The 22,147-nt window shown below is 48.0% G+C and overlaps 1 protein-coding gene across 1 annotated transcript in view; it reads right to left on the bottom strand.

Moving 5' to 3' along the window:
- The window catches only part of odf2a (outer dense fiber of sperm tails 2a), an 87,432-nt gene that overhangs the window by 4,066 nt on the left and 61,219 nt on the right, over positions 1 to 22,147 (bottom strand). The window contains exons 20-23 of the mRNA XM_072488824.1: positions 15,055 to 15,173; positions 13,437 to 13,498; positions 10,158 to 10,256; positions 6,591 to 6,695 (exon numbers count right to left, since the gene is read on the bottom strand). Coding sequence (XP_072344925.1) covers positions 6,591 to 6,695; positions 10,158 to 10,256; positions 13,437 to 13,498; positions 15,055 to 15,173 — 385 coding nt within the window. The remainder of the gene's footprint in view (positions 1 to 6,590; positions 6,696 to 10,157; positions 10,257 to 13,436; positions 13,499 to 15,054; positions 15,174 to 22,147) is intronic.

The raw sequence follows: 22,147 nt of genomic DNA, 5'->3' as shown, positions 1-22,147 counted from the left end.
AACACCACCTAACCTTTTGGAAACTAAGGACAATTTAGCGTGGCCAATCCACCTAACCCGCACATCTTTGGACTGTGGGAGGAAACCAGAGCACCCTGACGAAACCCACACAGACACGGGGAGAACGTGCAGACTCCGCACAGACAGTGACACAAGCCGGGAATCGAACCTGGAACCCTGAAACTGGGAAGGAACAGTGCTAACCACTGTGCTCCAGTGCTGATGTGGGAAGGTTCTCTCCTCCTGGCTGGAGTCTCTTGAATCAGGGCTCGAAACCTCTGGATAAAGGTCAGCCATTTAGGACCAAGGTGAGGAGAAATTTCCTCTTCACCCAGAGGGTTGTAAGTATTTGGAACTCTACCCCAGAGAGCTGTGGATGTGCAGTCGTTAAGTATATTCAAGACAAAGATTGTTAGAACTTTGAGCACTAAGGGAATCCAGGGGTTAGGGCAGGAGATTATTATTATCGGAGAGTGGAGTGATGTAGACGACCAGCCATGATTATATTGAATGATAGACTGGATGGAAGGGGCCAAATGGCCTCTTCTACCTACGGTCTAAAAACTATCATGCGGGTCTTGTGTGACCGGTGTAAATGGCAATCACATTGAAAGGTATCTAGTAACATCAATTCCTTGGCAACTACCTCCAACTCCAGCAATGATTGGTAAGGTTCCAAATGGACTGGCAGGCCCTCCAGTACCTGATGCAAGAGACCATTTTCCATGCATGATCGAACCTTGAGATTAAGTGATGGCAGAACCATGTCCTCAAGCTCACCCAGGAGCTGAGTGGCTGTCGGAATTCTCTCACTCTACGGACATGAAGGGTCCCCGTAACTGACTTGGTTTGAGAGAAGTTAACTCAGGTCAGACAAGGCTTTGATTCTCAGTGGGCCGTATAGCTAAGGGCTATATCTTTTTTACCTTACTTGGTTCAAACTGCAGGGCCGCCTGTTACAAATGGACAGAAGAACTTAGGAACAGAAGGAAGCCATTTAGACCCTCGAGCCATTCAATATAATGATCGATAATCTGACACCCAACTCCAGTTGCCCATATTCCTCAATACCTATCAGATTTAAGCTCAACATTTGACTTAGCATCAGCAGCCATTTTTCTGTGGGAGAGAATTGCAAACTGCGTCCACCTTCCACTCCTGAAAGATCTTTTTTTTAAAAAATATATTTATTGAAGTTTTTTAACACAATTTTTCACCCTTACAAACAATAACCCCCCCCCCCCTCGTAACAAAATAACAATAAATCGCACAGGGCAAGATATATACATGGTAAAATGATATGTGACACAGCTTTGTACACTGGCTCTCTCCCGCACGTGCCAGTTTCCCCAATCCTTCATGTTTGAATACAGGAGTTGGGACGTCTTGTTGAAGTTGTACAAGACATTGGTACGGCCACACTTGGAATACTGTGTGCAGTTCTGGTCACCCTATTATAGAAAGGATATTATTAAACTAGAAAGAGTGCAGAAAAGATTTACTAGGATGTTGCCGGGACTTGATGGTTTGAGTTATAAGGAGAGGCTGGATAGACTGGGATTTTTTTCCCTGGAGCGTAGGAGGCTTAGGGGTGATCTTATAGAGGTCTATAAAATAATGAGGGGCATAGATAAGGTAGATAGTCAACATCTTTTCCCAAAGGTAGGGGAGTCTAAAACTAGAGGGCATAGGTTTAAGGTGAGAGGGGAGAGATTCAGAAGGGCCCAGAGGGGCAATTTCTTCACTCAGAGGGTAGTGAGTGTCTGGAATGGGCTGCCAGAGGTAGTAGTAGAGGCGGGTACAATTGTGTCTTTTAAAAAGCATTTAGATAGTTACATGGGTAAGATGTGTATAGAGGGTTATGGGCCAAGTGCGGGCAACTGGGACTAGCTTAATGGTAAAAACTGGGCGGCATGGACTGGTTGGGCCAAAGGGCCTGTTTCCATGCTGTAAACTTCTATGATGTTATCTCTTGCTCATCCACCCTCCCAGGCAAGCCCCCCCACCCCGTTGCTGCTGCTGTTGACCGACCTTCCTCTAACGCTCCGCGAGATAGTCCAGGAACGGTTGCCACCGCCTGTAGAACCCCTGCGCAGACCCTCTCAAAGCAAACTTTATCCTCTCCAGCTTTATGAACCCAGCCATGTCGTTTATCCAGGCCTCCACGCTAGGGGGCTTCGCCTCCTTCCACATTAGCAAGATCCGTCGCCGGGCTACTAGGGACGCAAAGGCCAGAATGCCGGCCTCTTTCGCCTCCTGCACTCCCGGTTCGTCCACTACTCCAAATATTGCTAGCCCCCAGCTTGGCTTGACCCGGACTTTCACCACCTGAGATATTGCTCCCACCACTCCTCTCCAGAACCCCTCCAGTGCCGGGCATGACCAAAACATATGGACATGGTTCGCCGGGCTCCCTGAGCACCTTCCACATCTGTCCTCTACCCCAAAGAACCTACTCAACCTCGCCCCCGTCATGTGCGCTCTGTGGACCACCTTAAATTGTATCAGGCTGAGGAGGAATTAACCCTACCTAGGGCATCAGCCCATAACCCCTCCTCAATCTTCTCCCCCAGCTCCTCCTCCCATTTACCCTTCAGCTCCTCTACCAATGCTTCCCCCTCTTCTTTCATCTCCTGGTATATTGCCGACACCTTGCCCTCCCCGACCCTTACACCCGAGATCTCCCTGTCTTGAATTTCTTGTGCCGGGAGCAACGGGAATTCCCTCACCTGTCGCCTCACAAACGCCCTCACCTGCATATATCTAAAAGCATTTCCAGGGGGTATCTCAGACTTCTCCTCCGGTGCCCCTAGGCTCGCAAATGTCCCGTCAATGAACAGATCCCCATTCATCTCCTGGTATATTGCCGACACCTTGCCCTCCCCGACCCTTACACCCGAGATCTCCCTGTCTTGAATTTCTTGTGCCGGGAGCAACGGGAATTCCCTCACCTGTCGCCTCACAAACGCCCTCACCTGCATATATCTAAAAGCATTTCCAGGGGGTATCTCAGACTTCTCCTCCGGTGCCCCTAGGCTCGCAAATGTCCCGTCAATGAACAGATCCCCATTCTTCTAATCCCCACCCGATGCCAGCTCTGGAACCCCCCCGTCCATCCTCCCTGGGACAAACCGGTGGTTACCCCTGATCGAGCACCACACCGAGGCTCCCACTGCACCCCTGTGCCGTCTCCACTGGCCCCAGATCCTTAGCGTTGCCGCCACCACCGGGCTCGTGGTGTACCTTGTCGGCGAGAGCGGCAGCGGTGCAACGCCCCGAGGCTCGTTCCTTTACAGGACGCCATCTCCATCCTCTTCCATGCCGCCCCCTCTCCCTCCATCACCCACTTGCGGATCATCGCCACATTTGCTGCCCAGTAGTAGCTCCCTAGGTTTGGCAGCGCCAACCCTCCTCGGTCCCTACTGCGTTCCAGGAACCCTCTCCTTACCCTCGGGGTCCTATTCGCCCACACAAACTCCATAATACACCTACCTACTCTCTTAAAAAAGGCCTTGGTGATCACGATGGGAAGGCACTGAAACACAAACAGAAACCTCGGAAGGACCACCATTTTGACCGACTGCACTCTACCCGCTAGCGAGAGCGGTAACATGTCCCATCTTTTGAAATCCTCCTCCATTTGCTCCACCAACCTCGTCAGATTCAGTTCATGTAGGGCTCCCCAACTCTTGGCTATCTGGATCCCCAGATATCGAAAGCTCCCCTCCGCCCTCCTCAGCGGTAGATCCCCTATCCCCCTTTCTTGGTCCCCTGCCTGTAATACAAAAAGCTCAATCTTCCCTACATTGAGCTTATAGCCCGAAAACTCCCCAAACTCCCTTAAAGTCTGCATGACCTCCACCATCCCCTCCATTGGATCCGCCACATACAGCAACAGGTCATCCGCATAAAGCGACACCCGATGCTCTTCTCCCCCTCGGACCACCCCCCTCCATTTCCTAGACTCCCTCAATGACATGGCCAAGGGTTCGATCGCCAATGCAAACAACAGGGAGGACAGGGGGCACCCCTGCCTCGTCCCTCGGTACAGCCGAAAGTCCTCCGACCTCCGCCAGTTCGTCACTACACTCGCCACCGGGGCTCTGTAAAGGAGCTTAACTCAACTGATAAACCCTCCCCCAAACCCAAACCTACGCAGCACCTCCCAGAGGTACTCCCACTCTACTCAGTCAAAGGCCTTCTCCGCGTCCATAGCTGCCACTATCTCGCCTCTCCCTCCTCCGATGGCATCATTATAACGTTTAAGAGCCGCCGCACATTGGTGTTTAATTGCCTGCCCTTTACAAATCCCGTCTGGTCCTCGTGGATCACCCCCGGGACACAGTCCTCGGTCCTCGTGGCCAGCACTTTTGCCAGCAACTTAGCATCCACATTGAGGAGCGAGATCAGCCTGTACGATCCACATTGCAGTGGGTGCTTGTCCCGCTTTAGGATCAAAGAAATCGTCGCTTCCGACATTGTCGGGGGCAGGGTCCCCTCCTCTCTTGCCTCATTAAAGGTCCTCACTAGTAGCGGGGCCAACAGGTCTACGTACTTCCTGTAGAACTCCACAGGGAACCCGTCCGGTCCCGGGGCCTTCACCGCCTGCATGCTCCCCAAACCCTTGCTCAGCTCCTCCAACCCAATTGGTGCCCCCAAACCAGCCACCTCTTGCTCCTCCACCCTCAGGAATCTCAGTTGGTCGAGGAATCGTCTCATCCCCTCTTCCCCCGCTGGGGGTGGGATCTGTACAGCTCTTCATAGAAGGCCTTGAATACCTCGTTTATTTTCGTCGCACTCCGCACCGTGGCTCCCCTTCCATCTTTGACTCCCCCTATTTCCCTCGCTGCCATCCTCTTACGCAGCTGGTGTGCCAGCATCCGACTCGCCTTTTCCCCATACTCGTAGGTCGCCCACTGCGCCTTCCTCCACTGTGCCTCTGCCTTCCCTGTGGTCAACAGATCAAACTCCGTCTGGAGCCGTCGTCTTTCCCTAAGTAATCTCTCCTCTGCGTATCTCCTGTCCACTTTTAAAATCTCCCCCACTAACCTCTCCCTCTCCATGCCCTCTGTCTTCTCCCTATGCGCCCTGATGGAGATTAGCTCTCCCCTAATCACCGCCTTCAACGCCTCCCATACCACCCCCACCCGCACCTCCCCGTTGTCGTTGGCCTCCAAGTACCTTTCGATGCACCCCCACACCTTCCCACACACCACCTCGTCCGCCAGCAGACCCACATCCAGCCGCCACACCGGGCGTTGGTCCCTCTCCTCTCCCAGCTCCAGTTCCACCCAGTGCGGGGCGTGATCCGAAACGGCTATGGCCGAATACTCCGTCCCCTCCGCCCTCGGGATGAGCGCCCTGCTCAGAACAAAGAAATCTATCCGGGAGTAGGCTTTGTGCACGTGGGAGAAAAAAGAAAATTCCCTGGCCTGCGGCCTAGCAAACCTCCATGGGTCCACTCCCCCCATCTGATCCATAAACCCCCTAAGCATCTTGGCCGCCGCCGGCACTCCTGAAAGATCTTGCTCTAAATTTCGTAGAATTCCTACAGTGCAGAAAGAGGCCACTCGGCCCATCCAGTCTGCACCGATCCTCCGAAAGAACCCTCCACCTAGGCCCACTCCCCTGCCCTATCCTCGTAACCCGAGATCATGGCCAATCTACCTAACCTGCACATCTTTGGACCGTGGGAGGAAACCAGAGCACCCGGAGGAAACCCAGGCACACACGGGGAGAAAATAGTTTATCTCTTAGGTCGCTGGATGGGATGTTTTAGCCTTGATTAGCTAGTTACATATTTGCACCTAATCATCGTTCACGGTGTTGAAAATTAGGAGTGGTATTGAGAGATTAAATAGGAAGGAACTGTTTTCACTGGTAGGGATTTGGTAACTAGAGGACACAAACTTAAGATAGTTGAAGAAAAATCAGAGTTGCGATGAGTTGTAGGGGATGTTTTTTAAACACAGCCTGAAAAGCATGTCCAACAGTAACTTTCAAAAGGAAATTGCATCTGTAGTTGAAAAGGAATGTTTTTCAGGCTCTAGGGAATGAACAGGGAAAGTGGAACAAATGAATCGCTCTTTCAACGAGGCAGAACCTGCATTGTAACCTGTCCTGCGATGTAAGGCTAAGAAATGGCCATTCTGTCCATCAAACCCACTCCACCTGGAATGCACTTGTGATTAATGCGTTAGGAATATAGGAAATAGGGGTAGGCCATTCGGCCCCTCCACCTGCTTGCCATTCATCTAGATCATGGCTGATCTACCTTAACGCAGAAATTTGACCTAATCTCTGATTTGTGCAAGGCTCATGTCCTCTCGCCTTACCCACATTAGTCTAAGTTAACTAACTTGTTCATTCAAACCTCATCTGCACCTTCAGTTACATGAAAATCATTGACGCCACCTCTCAGGGTGGTCTCGAGCGAGGAAAGGATTTCACACTTAGAACCTTATCCGATCAAAATGTGATAATAGCGCATTACGTTGTGTCAAAAAATATTTTTGCTAATTAAACAGTAAGGCCAATGGCATTCTTAGCAATGTATCCTCCAATTCGTAATTTGCTGGAGATATCTTTACCATCCTCTTGAGGTAGGGTATAGATGGCGAGATCTGGAATTTCTGCACAATACACCAGCCTCTTGAAGTGTTCCATAATGGCAGGGCTTACAGTCACATTCCTCCCTGCAAAGGTAGATAGCTGTTAACTGACAGAAGAGATATCAAATTGTTATAATCCACATTTCTGATTACATCCTGTAAAACCTCTGGTGGCAATCATGTTTGTGCAGCCTCTTCTGTTATCTGTATTCCATACTTGGTGAATTAACACACAATCTTATGTTCATAGATCATAGAATTTACAGTGCAGAAGGAGGCCATTCAGCCCATCGAGTCTGCACCGGCTCTTTGAAAGAGCACCCTACCCAAGGTCAACACCTCCACCCTATCCCCATAACCCAGTTACCCCACCCAACACTAATGGCAATTTTGAACACTAAGGGCAATTTATCATGGTCAATCCACCTAACCTGCACATCTTTGGACTGTGGGAGGAAACCGGAGCACCCGGAGGAAACCCACGCACACACGGGGAGGACGTGCACACTCCGCAGACAGTGACCCAAGCCGGGAATCGAACCTGGGACCCTGGCGCTGTTAAGCAACAGTGCTAACCACTGTGCTACCGTGCCGCCTAAGAGGTTGTTGAACGATCATTGGAGTTAATGTAGGTCAGTTGCCAGAGGGGTAATGGGCCAAGGCACTTGGTGCAGGTTAGGATACGGGTAGTAGAGTTTTGGATGAGGGTGGGTGGAAGATGACCAACGTTAGTTACCGACACGATGAAGCAGCCTGCTTCTGATGTGCAGTCTACTCAACCAGCTGCATCAACACTACATTTATTTCCAACTCTGGCTTGCGGATTTGAGTGATATTAAGACCATAAGACATAGGAGCGGAAGTAAGGCCATTCGGCCCATCGAGTCCACTCCACCATTCAATCATGGCTGATTTCAACTCCATTTACCCGCTCTCTCTCCATAGCCCTTAATTCCTCGAGAAATCAAGAATTTATCAACTGTCTTAAAGACACTCAACGTCCCGGCCTCCACCGCCCTCTGTGGCAATGAATTCCACAGACCCACCACTCTCTGGCTGAAGAGATTTCTCCTCATCTCTGTTCTAAAGTGACTCCCTTTTATTCTAAGGCTGTGCCCCCGGGTCCTAGTCTCCCCTGCTAATGGAAACTTCCCTACGTCCACCCTATCTAAGCCATTCATTATCTTGTAAGTTTCTATTAGATCTCCCCTCAACCTCCTAAACTCCAATGAATATAATCCCAGGATCCTCAGACGTTCATCATATGTTAGGCCTACCATTCCTGGGATCATCCGTGTGAATCTCCGCTGGACCCGCTCCAGTGCCAGTATGTCCTTTCTGAGGTGTGGGGCCCAAAATTGCTCACAGTATTCTAAATGGGGCCTAACTAATGCTTTATAAAGCTTCAGAAGTACATCCCTGCTTTTATATTCCAAGCCTCTTGAGATGAATGACAACATTGCATTTGCTTTCTTAATTACGGACTCAACCTGCAAGTTTACCTTTAGAGAATCCTGGACTAGGACTCCCAAGTCCCTTTGCACTTCAGCATTATGAATTTTGTCACCGTTTAGAAAATAGTCCATGCCTCTATTCTTTTTTCCAAAATGCAAGACCTCGCACTTGCCCACGTTGAATTTCATCAGCCATTTCTTGGACCACTCTCCTAAACTGTCTAAATCTTTCTGCAGCCTCCCCACCTCCTCCATACTACCTGCCCCATCACCTATCTTTGTATCATCGGCAAACTTAGCCAGAATGCCCTCAGTCCTGTCATCTAGATCGTTAATATATAAAGAGAACAGCTGTGGCCCCAACACTGAACCCTGCGGGACACCACTCGTCACCGGTTGCCATTCCGAAAAAGAACCTTTTATCCCAACTCTCTGCCTTCTGTCTGACAGCCAATCGTCAATCCATGTTAGCACATTGCCTCGAATACCATGGGCCCTTATTTTACTCAGCAGTCTCCCATGAGGCACCTTATCAAAGGCCTTTTGGAAGTCAAGATAGATAACATCCATTGGCTCTCCTTGGTCTAACCTATTTGTTATCTCTTCAAAGAACTCTAACAGGTTTGTCAGGCACGACCTCCCCTTACTAAATCCATGCTGACTTGTCCTAATCCGACCCTGCACTTCCAAGAATTTAGAAATCTCATCCTTAACAATGGATTCTAGAATCTTGCCAACAACTGAGGTTAGGCTAATTGGCCTATAATTTTCCATCTTTTTCCTTGTTCCCTTCTTGAACAGGGGGGTTACAACAGCGATTTCCCAATCCTCTGGGACTTTCCCTGACTCCAGTGACTTTTGAAAGATCATAACTAACGCCTCCACTATTTCTTCAGCTATCTCCTTTAGAACTCTAGGATGTAGCCCATCTGGGCCCGGAGATTTATCAATTTTTAGACCTCTTAGTTTCTCTAGCACTTTCTCCTTTGTGATGGCTACCATATTCAACTCTGCCTCCTGACTCTCCGGAATTGTTGGGATATTACTCATGTCTTCTACTGTGAAGACTGACGCAAAGTACTTATTCAGTTCCTCAGCTATTTCCTTGTCTCCCATCACAAAATTACCAGCGTCATTTTGGAGCGACCCAATGTCAACTTTTGCCTCCCGTTTGTTTTTAATGTATTTAAAGAAACTTTTACTATCATTCCTAATGTTACTGGCTAGCCTACCTTCAAATTTGATCCTCTCTTTCCTTATCTCTCTCTTTGTTATCCTCTGTTTGTTTTTGTAGCCTTCCTAATCTTCTGACTTCCCACTACTCTTTGCCACATTATAGGCTTTCTCTTTTGCTTTGATGCATTCCCTAACTTCCTTTGTCAGCCATGGCTGCCTAATCCCCCCTCTGATAACCTTTATTTTCTTTGGGATGAACCTCTGTACTGTGTCCTCAATTACTCCCAGAAACTCCTGCCATTGCTGTTCTACTGTCTTTCCCACTAGGCTCTGCTCCCAGTCGATTTTCGTCAGTTCCTCCCTCATGCCCCTGTAGTTACCTTTATTTAACTGTAACACCTTTACATCTGATTCTACCTTCTTTCTTTCAAATTGGAGATTGAATTCTACCATATTATGATCACTGCCTCCTAAGTGTTCCCTTACTTTAAGATCTTTAATCAAGTCTGGCTCATTACATAACATTAAGTCCAGAATGGCCTGTTCCCTCGTGGGCCCCATCACAAGCTGTTCCAAAAAGCCCTCCTGTAAACATTCAATGAATTCCCTTTCCTTGGGTCCACTGGCAGCATTATTTACCCAGTCCACCTGCATATTAAAGTCCCCCATGATCACTGTGACCTTGCCTTTCTGACATGCACTTTCTATTTCGTGGTGCATTTTGTGCCCCTGGTCCTGACCATTGTTAGGAGGCCTGTACATAACTCCCATTCAGTCTTTCCAGGGTATGGATGAAGAAAGCTCAACACACGGGCATCCATACTGCATAAGATCTTGGGGTTACACAATATATTTTATACGTATTATCTTCAGATGGGAAAAGGACTTTTGACTTTCTGGTCAACAAGTATCTTACCAAATAAGAAGAAAGTGTTAGTGGTGCATTTTCTGTGGTTGTAATGATGGAGTATAACATATTCAGTAGTGGAAGCTAAGATGTTGTACCCCGAGTCACCTATAGAAGCAAAGATAAAAAGAACTTGCATTTATATAGAATTTCTTCAGTACCTGACACAGCCTCAGGATTCCCAAAGTACTTTACAACCAATTAAGTAATTTTGAAGTGTAGTCACTGTTGGAGGAAATACTGCAGCCAATTGGTGCACAGCAAGCACCCAACATCAGGACCACGATAAACTGTTTTGGTGATGTTGCCTGAGGATAAATCTGGCACGGACACTGGGCAGAACATCCATCATTAACATCATGAGGTGAGTCAGGCCCCAGTTTAACATCTTGTCTAACGAACTGCACCTCTGACAGTACAGCACTCCCTCAGTACTGACCCTCTGACAGTGCAGCACTCCCTCAGTACTGATCCTCTGACAGTGCAGCACTCCCTCAGTACTGACCCTCTGACAGTGCAGCACTCCCTCAGTACTGACCCTTTGACAGTGCAGCACTCCCTCAGTACAGACCCTCTGACAATGCTGCCCTCCCTCAGTACTGACCCTCTGACAGTGCAGCACTCCCTCAGTACTGACCCTTTGACAGTGCAGCACTCCCTCAGTACTGACCCTCTGACAGTGCAGCACTCCCTCAGTACTGACCCTCTGACAGTGCGGCACTCCCTCAGTACTGACCCTCTGACAGTGCGGCACTCCCTCAGTACTGACCCTCTGACAGTGCAGTGCTCCTCAGCATTACACGGAAGTGTATTGCCTAAAACGGAATCTACAACCTTCTCCCTCAGAGGTGAGAATCCTGTCCTATGAGCAGCAGCTAACACAGGAGGTAGAGATGAATAAACCAATAGAGGAGCCAAGATTTGCACATGATTCGGTTGAGAGAGAAATTTTGACCAGGGCATCGAGAAAACATCCTGGTATTTTCCAAGTAGTTAGCTTCTTAAAGTCACTGGAACAGGAAGCAGCCTCAATTTAACATCTTGTCCAAAGGACAGCAATATCCTTGGCTGAATTAAAGTATCAGTCTAAATGACATGCCGAAATTCCAGACTGGGACATGACACAGCAAACCTAGAACCCACTAATGATAAAGGAAACATTTTACTAATCTTAGTAGGGTTGGTGGGAGTGATACAAACCAAACCTGGTTACAGCTATAAATGGATCAATTGAGTAATGGCATCAACAAGTGTCGTGGGGGGGGGGGGGGGGGGGGGGGGGGGGGGGAAAGAGGCGCCTGTTGATTGAAGCGAGTGTGGGGAGTGGAAATGACAACAACCTGTATTTATATAGTGTGGTGATACACCACTGTACCTCCCTACCATTGTACATAGTATATAATAGTTGGAGGCCCTCCCGTCCGCACTCCACTCCATCCGGTCTCTTTTGTGTACTGCAACGAATGCTACCCCTCATGAGCGGATGTTTCTCTTCTCCAGGAGATTGGCATCCGTGACATCGCTTCCATCCTGGCTCCTGTCCCCGGGAGACGTCCTGCTCCGCAAGCACGTGCGGACCTCTAAGGCGGAGCCCCTGGTGGAGAGAGTCCGTCTCCTCCACGCCAACCCACAGTACGCGTAAATAGCGTACCCCGACGGGCGTGAGGAGACCGTCTCCATCAAGGACCTGGCCCCCTCTGGGGCCCCTGCCGCCCTCGCCCCGCAACCTCCACCCCACTCCCTCTCTGCTCCCGTCAATCCCTCGGCCTGTTACTACTCCGTGCCAGCCGCTGTCATCCCGCAGTTTCGCCTCGAGCCAGCCGAAGCGGTGGGGGAAGTCATGCCGCCTCGCGAACCAGCACCACCGGCCGCACGGATACCGCCGGACACTACCTCAGCGCCGCAGCTCCGACGTTCAAAGAGATCGACCAAACCCATCGTTCGTCTCGACCTTTGACGACACGGAACCTCCTGATGGACTCTGTTCACTGCTCCAAATTTTCACCCCGGACTTCCTTCTAAACAAGGGGTGAATGTGGTGATACACCACTGTACCTCCCTACCATTGTACATAGTATATAATAGTTGTGCGTAACGTGGCCCTGTAATACTGTGTATTGTACTGTAACTCTGCAGAGGTTCGGTCACTGGTAGGTAACCCGACCTGGCCACGGAGAGCTCCGCCTTAGCCACTCCCCCGGGAGTCAGTATAAGAACCTCTTCCGGGACAGCCCCCATTCAGTCTGGGGTCGTATGTGTCAGGTAAGCCTCCCTTGTAGTATATTAAAGCCTGAGTTAAAGTCTCACATGTCTTTGTGGTTCTTGACGCTTAGCGCATCATATAGCGCCCTTAAAGTAGTAAATATTTTAAGGCACTTCACAGGATCGCACAAATTCACATTCTGAACCACACAAGGAGATATAATAATCTTTATAACCTTTATTATTGTCTTTATTATAGACTTACATTAACACTGCAATGACGTTACCGTGAAAAGCCCCTAATCGCCACACTCCGGCGCCCCTTTGGGTACACAGAGGGAGAATTCAGAATGTCCAATTCACCTAATAGCACGTCTTTAGCGAGGAAACCGGAGCACCCGGAGGAAACCCATGCAGACACGGGGAGAACGTGGAGACTCCGCACAGACAGTGACCCATGCCGGGAATCGAACCTGGGACCCTGGCTTGGTGAAGCAACAGTGCTAGCCACCGTGCTACCATGCCGCCCATTGTCCCAAAGCTTGGTCAAAGAGGGATGTTGTGAAGAGTGTCTTAAAGGAGGAGTGAGAGGCGGAGAGGTTTAGGGAGGGAGTTACAGAGCTTCGGGCCCAAGCAGCTGAAGACACGACTGCCCATGGTGGAGCGGTGAAAATTAGAAATACTCAAGAGGCCAGAATTGGAAGAGCACAGAGTTTTCAGAGGTTGATGGGCCGGAAGAGGTTACAGAGAACGGGATGGTCGAGGACACAAAGCGGTTCAAAAATAAGAACCAGAATTTTTAAATCGGGTTGCCGGACATGTAACCAACAGGTCAGAGGACAGAGGGAATGAGCAGCAAATGGGACTTGGTGCAAATTAGATGCAGGCGGCGGAGTTTTACGCTGACGCAGCAAGGCGCTTCTGCTGCGAGATGCATTCTTGATGCGGCATAGAGGAAGTTAAGCAACACTCCCGCTCAATGCCAACAACCTTGGGATCCACAAACCAGAGACAGATCCAGTCCTGCTCTTGGTGCTTACCCTGAAGAGCACACAAAGACACATTTAAATAATAAATTGCACCAACCTTTAGAAGCATTGGCAGAATGATTGGAGTAGTTTATCTCTATTTTTGTGCAAATTCCATCCCTGTTGAGTTGACCAATACAGGAAATGCATAGTTAATGACAAGACAGAAGCATTTATTTCATAGTGCAAAAGGCAAAATAACTGTAAAAATAACCTCATGATTATTGGAGGCTTTTCCTTAGCTTCAGCAGAGCTGCGTTACCTTCTAACATGCAGTAGGAAGTGTCTTGTTATGCTCTAGGCGTAGCATAAGCGGCTTCCTTGTGGTGCACTTGACAAAGGAAGGTTCAGACGTGGAGATAACTGCAACACGTTTATTAAACTATTTACACTTCTATTACTCGGGTTCGACACTCCTGCTAATCCGACTATAGCTACCCAGACTGACTAACCAGTTGCTGCAATCCACGTGGTGGGTGTAATATTGAATCAACCCTGTGTCTCTACTCACTGACTGTCTCCACTGGAAAGAGGAAGATCATGTGTCTGGTGTCCTTTATATATGGATTGGTGTAATGCCCTCCTGTGGTCGTGTCACCTCTGTGTGTATCGTGAATGCCCATTGGTCGTGTCCTATCTAACTGATCTATACTTTGAGTGTGTGTGTGTCACGTCTCTGGTGCTCCCTCTAGTGTCTAGCTAGTCTACATGTATTTACATTAACCCCTTGTGCCTTTACAGTGACGCATATCACCACAGGAAGTATGTTTTTCCCCCTTTTTTTCCAATTAAGGGGCAGTTTAGCATGGCCTATCCACCTACCCTGCACATCTTTGGGGTGTGGGGTGAGACCCACCCAGACACACGGACAGTGACCTGAGGGCCGGGATCGAACCTGGGTCCTCAGCGCTGTGAGGCAGCAGTGCTAACCACTGTGCCACTGAGGAAATATGTTAATTGTGCATTGATCTCTTCTGTTCAGGAAAGGGATTCTTATTGAATTTTCTCAAACTGTAATGGCCTGCACCATTGGAGGTGTCAAAAGCACCCGCAATAAACGAAAGCTAATCATTTCCTGTTGATTTATCTGACCTGCAGGCGGTGATGGTGACATTTGTCTGCGTTTTTAAAATAAATTTAGAGCACCCAATTCATTTTTTCCAATTAAGGGGCAATTAAGCATGGCCAATCCACCTAGCTTGCACATCTCTGGGTTGTGGGAGCGAAACCCACTCAAACACAGGGAGAATGTGCAAACTCCACACCGGACAGTGACTCAGATCGAACCTGGGACCTCAGCGCCGTGAGGCAGCAGTGCTAACCACTGCACCACCATGCTGCTCATTTGTCTGTGTCTAAAGTTCACTTTACTCTCCTGGAAACCGGCTACATTGATTGATACTCTCCTGGAAACCGGCTACATTGATTGATACTCTCCTGGAAACTGGCTACATTGATTGATACTCTCCTGGAAACCGGCTACATTGATTCTCTCCTGGAAACCGGCTACATTGATTGATACTCTCCTGGAAACCGGCTACATTGATTGACAGCATTGAATATACTCGGGCAGAATGGAGAAGTGTGTCAGTTTCACCCCCCCCCTCCCCACCACACACACACACACATACAGACTGAAATACTCTCCCCTTAGTTTATTTCTATTTAAAGCTTACTGGTAGATATGGAGATAGATGATGCTCCTATTGTCCATGGAGATTATCATGCTGTTCAATCCATCAAACTTGTCTCCTGAATTACTGGCGATAGCAATTGTGTGCCAATTTCCAAAAGGCTTATAGATAACAAAAGGTCAAGGAAGAGAAATTGAATACAGAATTATCGCTGCACAACTGTAAAAATAAATGCTTTTCGGGAAAAAAACGTTCTGTCGCGGAATTCCTGCACTGGAACTTGGGCAAAGATTTGGTGGAAACCTCAGGACATCAGGATAATTTAAGATAAGATTCACCCTCTCCCAATAATTAATGGTGCAGTGTACAAATTCAGCAAGTCCTTAAAAAATAACATGCGGGTTGAGGGCAAGATTTGTGCAAAGGTAATGACTGTATTTGTAAATGTTGTGAGTAACATATAGGATTGGATCAAATACATTTGTTTTGCACTTCATGTCAAAGTTGAATGGTAATGAAACTTATAAATGTGTAATTTATAAATTTTATGAATAAAGTATATTTTGTGAAAGAATTGGTGGGGTGGCAGTATAGCACAGTGGTTAGCACAGTTGCTTCACAGTGCCAGGGACCCGGGTTCGATTCCAGCTTGGGTCGCTGTCTGTGCGGAGTCTGCACGTTCTCCCCGTGTCTGCGTGGGTTTCCTCCGGGCGCTCCGGTTTCCTCCCACAAGTCCAAAGATGTGCAGGTTGGGTGGATTGGTCATGGTAAATTGTCCAAAGGTTAGGTGGGGTTGCTGGGTTACAGGGAGAGGTGTGGTCTGAGGTAGGGTGCTCTTTCAGGAGCCGGTGTAGACCAAATGGGCCGAATGGCCTCCTTCTGCATTGTAAATTGTATAATCTATTAACCCAAATCGACCAACAATTTCTGCAGATTCTCAATTCACAGCTGAATTCTCCCCGTGTACCTGAACAGGCGCCGGAATGTGGCAACTAAGGGCTTTTAACAGTAACTTCATTGCAGGGTTAATGTAAGCCTACTTGTGACAATAATAAAAATTATTATTATTATATCTCCTGCAATCCCCTGAATTTGCTGGCCAATTGGCAGCATGCGGCGTGAATAGTATTTTCCCAGCAAGATTTTGCCCAATATTTTTTTCCACTTTAAAGGTTGAGATTTTTTTAATGCTAGCAGTTTCAGAACCTTTCCCAGAGGGAAGAGTTTGGGAAGATCAGCATCATTCAAGCAGGGTGGGTTAGACCAATGGTATCCAAATCCAAACCCACAGGTTAATTGGAGGCCGCCCTCACGCCCCCATCCCACCTCCACCAACCCCCTCCCCTGCATCCCCATCCCATCTACACCCACCTCCACCAACTCCCTCCCCGCAACCCCATCCCATCTCCACCTGCTCCCTCCCCTGCACCCCACATCCCAACTCCCTCCCCCGCACCTCATCCCATCTACACCCACCTCCACCAACCCCATCCCCCGCACCCCCATCCCACCTCCACCAACCCCCTCCCCGCACTCCCATCCCACCCCCTCCCCCGCACCCCCATCCCCATCCCCATCCCCTTCCCCCCATCCCATCTCCACCAACCCCCCTCGCCCACGCCCCCATCCCACCTCCACCAACCCCCCTCGCCCACGCCCCCATCCCACCTCCACCTACCCCCTCCCCTGCGTCCCCATCCCATCTCCACCAACCACCTCCCCCACACCCCCATCCCACCAAACCAACCTACCCCCCAAGACAGAGCAATTGAGCTCTCAAAGACAAGGCCAATCACTGTTAGTTGGACGTGAATTCCTTATTCATGGTTTATTTCTTCCCGTCTTGCTGGAATTTTGAGGAGGTAAATGCAAAAAAAAACCGTGAAAAAATATTTACGTTGTGTAGGTTGTCCTGTACTCCATCGTATTTACTCAAGCGGCTCATAGATTCAAAGAGTTTACACACCCAAGCTAAACTTTTTTCTCCCATTTAAATGCTGGATTAAGGTGTCGGTGCTTCCTTTTTTTTAACCTTTCATTTTTCAATTTATTTAAATGCCTCGTAATCTTTAGCTCATCAAGTCTGAAGAAGCATTGCGTATCTGAAAGGTCAGTTGCTTTTCTTATTGGTGCTGACTAACTTGCTGCCTGCAACCGACATGTCCTGTTTTTTTTTAATTATACATTTCAAGCATTTGCATTGTTTTCATTTGATTTCCCACTCAGCCTGCCCCACCTTTTGCCAAAGTACAATGTTATATGCCATCTAGTGGCATAACCAAGCATTACAATGAGATACTGTATTTCCATAGCATCTTTAACAGAGCCAAACATCCCAAGGCGCTTCACTGAATTGTAGTCAGACAAAATGACCAAAAAACGTCCACGACCATACACAAGGTGCACTACAGCAACTGGTCACGGTTCCTTTGACAGTACTTCCCAAACCTGCAATCTCATGGGTAGCAGACGCATGGGAACACCACCACCATGACCACCAAGTACATACCATCCCGACTTGGAAAAAGCCGTTCCTCCATCATCGCTGGATCTTCGTTGACCTAACCCATCTCCTCCAACACCTCTCCCTCCATCATCCAGGTAAGCAGGACCACTTTTCACCTGGCTCTATTCCTACTATTAGTCGCAGTCGGAGAATCCCGTGCAATCGCTGCTCTTCTTGCTTTATTACCTGTCGAGGCCTCAAGGATCTATCCATGGTCTCCTTGTCAATAAACACCTTGGATTCCACATGTACCCTGCCAGTACCAAACTCTCGCTCTCCACCTCCAGAGTCTCTAATGTAACACACAGCTCAGCTGACAGCCAATAATGTTTTCCAATTAAATATTGAGAAGATCACAGCCATTGTTTTTGGTCCCTGCCATTAACACTTTAAAAATTAATTCCTGGGAAATGAACATCTTGGCTGAATTGCCGACTCCTGGTTCTTCTTCCTAGTTTTAGGATAAAGGGCAGCAGATTTAAAACAGAGATAAGGAGAAATTACTTCTCTCAAAGGGTTGTGAATCTGTGGAATTATTCACTCTCCCAGTGCGGTGGATGCCAGGACTTTGAGTAAATTTGAGGAGATAGACAGCTTTATGTATTTATTTTTTTTAATTTAGAGAACCCTATTTTTTTTTTCCCCCAAAAAGGGGCAATTTAGCGTGGCCAATCCATCTAAACTGCACATCTTTAAGTTGTGGGGGCGAAACCCACTCAGACACGGGTAGAATGTGCAAACTCCACACGGACAGTGACTCAGGGCCGGGATTCGAACCCGGGTCCTCAGCGCTACAGTCCCAGTGCTAACCATTGCGCCACCGTGCTGCCCTAGATAGACAGATTTGTAATTAGTAATGGGTCGAAGGGTTATGGAGAATGGGCAAGAAAGTGGAGTTGAGGCCAAGGTGAGATTAGCCATGATCGTATTGACTGGGGGAAGCAGACTCGAGGGGCTGAATTGCCTTCTCCTGTTCCTATTGTTCTAACATTAGACATCACTAGCATTAAACTTTTTAAAAAAATTTAAGGGGCAATTTAGCGTGGCCAATTCAGCTACCCTGCCCATCTTTGGATCGTGGGGGTGAGACCCACTCAAACACGGGGAGAGTGTGCAAACACCACACGGAGAGTGACCCAGAGCCGGGATCGAACCCGGGTCCACAGTGCCGTGAGGCAGCAGTGATAACCACTGTACCACTGAGCCGGCCAGCGTATTACTAGCATTGCCAACATTTTATTGCCTAACCCTAATTCAAGGTCACTTTGAGCCACTGCAGCCTATGTGCTATTAGATGGGGAGGTTCAGAATTTTGCTCCCAACATCGAAGGAACAATGATATATTTCCAAGTCAGGATGGTGAAACTTGGAGGGAGACTGGGAGGTGGTTGTATTTGCATGTGCTTGGTGCCCTGCCCTTTTAGGAGATGGTGGGCTTGGGTTGGGAGGCATTGTCAAAGACGCCTTGGCAAGTTGTTAAGCGCATCTTGTAAAGGAGTAAAATCTAAGGTTTTGAATGGGACGCCAATCAAGCGGGCTGCTATGTTCTGAATGGTGCTGAACTTCTTTGGTGTACCATAACCATCAAATCCACCTTCCTCCCTGGCATCTGCCTTAAGCTAAACCGGATAGTCTTCAGCTTCAGCGCCCTATTTGAACCTGACCCCATGTTCTCTTCATCAAGACCATGTGTGCAACATTACCCACCATTACCTCTGCCCTAGCCCATCTACTGTTGAAACTCTCATCCATGGCTCTGTCACCTCCAGCTTCCACTATTCCAATGTCTCCCCCGTGTTTGAGTGGGTCTCACCCCCACGATCCAAAGATGGGCAGGGTAGCTGAATTGGCCACGCTAAATTGCCCCTTAAATTAAAAAAAAAAAGTTTAATGCTAGTGATGTCTAATGTTAGAACAATAGGATCAGGGGAAGGCAATTCAGCCCCTCGAGTCTGCTTCCCCCAGTCAATACGATCATGGCTAATCTCACCTTGGCCTCAACTCCACTTGCACACTCTCCCCGTGTTTGAGTGGGTCTCACCCCCACGATCCAAAGATGGGCAGGGTAGCTGAATTGGCCACGCTAAATTGCCCCTTAAATTTCATCTTCCAACATCCATTGACTTGAATTCATCCAAAATTGTGCTGTCATATATCCAAACTCGTACATATATCCAAAATCTTGTTCACTCATCACTCCGTGCTCACTGACCTACACTGGGTCCTGGTCCAGCAACGTCTAATTTAAAATCATCCTTAAAAGTTCAAAACCCTCCACTGACAGCCAGAGATTCCCTGTAAATCTGTGGACCAGCTACTATTTATTGGTAGAGCTACAGAAACTGGATTTACAGCATTAATAATAATAATATTTATTGTTGTCACAAGTAGGCTCACATTAACACTGCAATGAAGTTACTGTGAAAATCCCCTAGTCGCCACACTCCGGCGCCTGTTCGGGAACACGGAGGGAGAATTCAGAATGTTCAATTCACCTAACAGCACGTCTTTCGAAGGAAACCCACACGGACACGGGGAGAAAGTGCAGACTCCGCACAGACAGTGACTCACGCCAGAAATTGAACCTGGGTCCCTGGCGCTGCGAAGCAACAGTGCTAACCACTGTGCTACCCAGAAAGCAGCTCACGAGCACTGGTTCCCGGTAAAGTTACTGGAGCTGAAAAATACTTGGTGACCTTGAAGCACTTTGGATACATCTTGAGGTCATGAAAGTCACTACATAAATGCAAATCTTTCTTTAAAAGACCAAGATCAGAGCAGCAAAGGTAGAATATTTTTTAAAACGTACGGCATCAGTTTAACAACTCACCTCAAACAGATCAAGCATGGATGCGTTGTTTTTCTTTGCTGTGCAGTCAGTGAGTGGTGCAGCTGTACAGGTGATTGCAGAGAGGGTCAGCACGGAGAGAGTATAGAAGAGCTGCATCTTGGATTTTGTGTCCCACACACGGGCCGTGTATTCACTCAGTTGGATTCTTCACCAGAGCAGACTGGGGAAGGTCACATGGAAGGGTCGGATGAAGGATTACGAGGAAACCAAAGCCTTTTTAAGGACACCTGTCACCAATGTAGTGCTGAAGAGGCGGGATTTGGAAATTAGGTACTTTAACTCTTAGTGGACGGTCGCATATTTCAGCACTTTTCAAACCTTGTGCATGGGGATCCTACCATATAGATTAGCACGTTCCAGGCAAGTATTTATTGGTACACTCTCCAGGGTCCCCTGACAAGTGCTGACACAAGTACTGTATCCTGGGTAAATAGAGGTATAGTCCCACGGAGCCAAGGTAAATAAAAGCACAGCCTTGGAATACCTAGGAAAATACTGGCACAATGCCAGGAACCGCAAGGAGATACTGAGAAGCTCTAAGTGACCCCAGGCAAATATTGTCACACGGCTGGATAATCTTCAATATGGGACCCTTTGATATGTAAATATTGGAAATATGCTTGGAGACCCACCCATGAATACAGGTGCATTCTTTGGATGTTCTGTTTCAGGTTTTGAAAAGTTTTGGCTATCCCAAGAGCAAAACCATTGGCACTATGGTGTGTGAAAACGGACTGCAGCCTGATGACTTTGCAGAATAGACACAGGGTGCTGGGACGGTTTAATATAAAGCAAAACTATGATAGTTAGCTCTCGGGCCCTTGGTAAATTTGGAGAAGTGTCCAGTTTTGGTCATCTCAGGGATATTGAGCCCAGAGTCTATTTTACAAGGGTAAAAGAACAAGTGATGTAACTGCAGACTGTTTAAGTCTTCAGTGTAAATTTTGGAGAGTTTCGAATTTGATTGAGACAATGTAGGTGGATTTTAGGGATGAGCCACTCTTCTCTGCCTTCTCCCCATTTAGAAGTATTGGCGAACGAATTTGTTTGATCCTTAATTGAAATCTCCCTCTGTGTACCTGAACAGGCGCTGGAATGTGGTGACTAGGGGCTTTTCACAGTAACCTCATTGGAGTGTTTAGTAGGCCTACTTGTGACAATAGCAAAGATTATTATTATTAAAGGACAAGAGATTAGAATGACATCCAGTCTCCGGGCTTAGTTCCCTGAGCTTTTTCCTGATAGCCGAGGATCCTATATGCTTTTTTTAAAAAATGCCTAAGCAACCTGTCCTGCCACCTTCAGATAATAGTTACTGCATTCTGCTGGGGCTTGTTTGATTGGCTTTGGGAATGTTGGATGGTTTTGACGTTATTAAGGGGTATTTCAATACACATTCTGCACTGACTCTGGCCACTTTTAAACCTCAACCCCCCACCCGCCCCCTTTCTACTCTCCTAGTTCGGTTGCAACACCATCAGCTGTCCTGGCTTCTCACTTGAATGCACTTTATCTCAATTCTTTGAAAATAAACCTCCTCAAAATCTGCTTCTTTGACCATACCATCGCCCATTTCCCCGAACCCTTTTTAAAATTAGATTTAGAGTACCCAATTTATTTTTTCCAATTAAGGGGCAATTTAGCATGGCCAATCCACTTAGCCTGCACATCCTAATCAACATACCCTGCACATCCTTTGGGTTGTGGGAGAGAAACCCATCAAACACGGGGAGAATGTGCAAACTCCACACAGAGAGTGACCCGGGGCCAGGATCGAA

This window comes from Scyliorhinus torazame, chromosome 22 (assembly GCF_047496885.1).
Source record: "Scyliorhinus torazame isolate Kashiwa2021f chromosome 22, sScyTor2.1, whole genome shotgun sequence".
Lineage (NCBI taxonomy): Eukaryota > Metazoa > Chordata > Chondrichthyes > Carcharhiniformes > Scyliorhinidae > Scyliorhinus > Scyliorhinus torazame.
The sequence above is the reverse complement of the archived record's forward strand: the minus strand, read 5'-3'. Positions and strand labels throughout refer to the sequence as shown.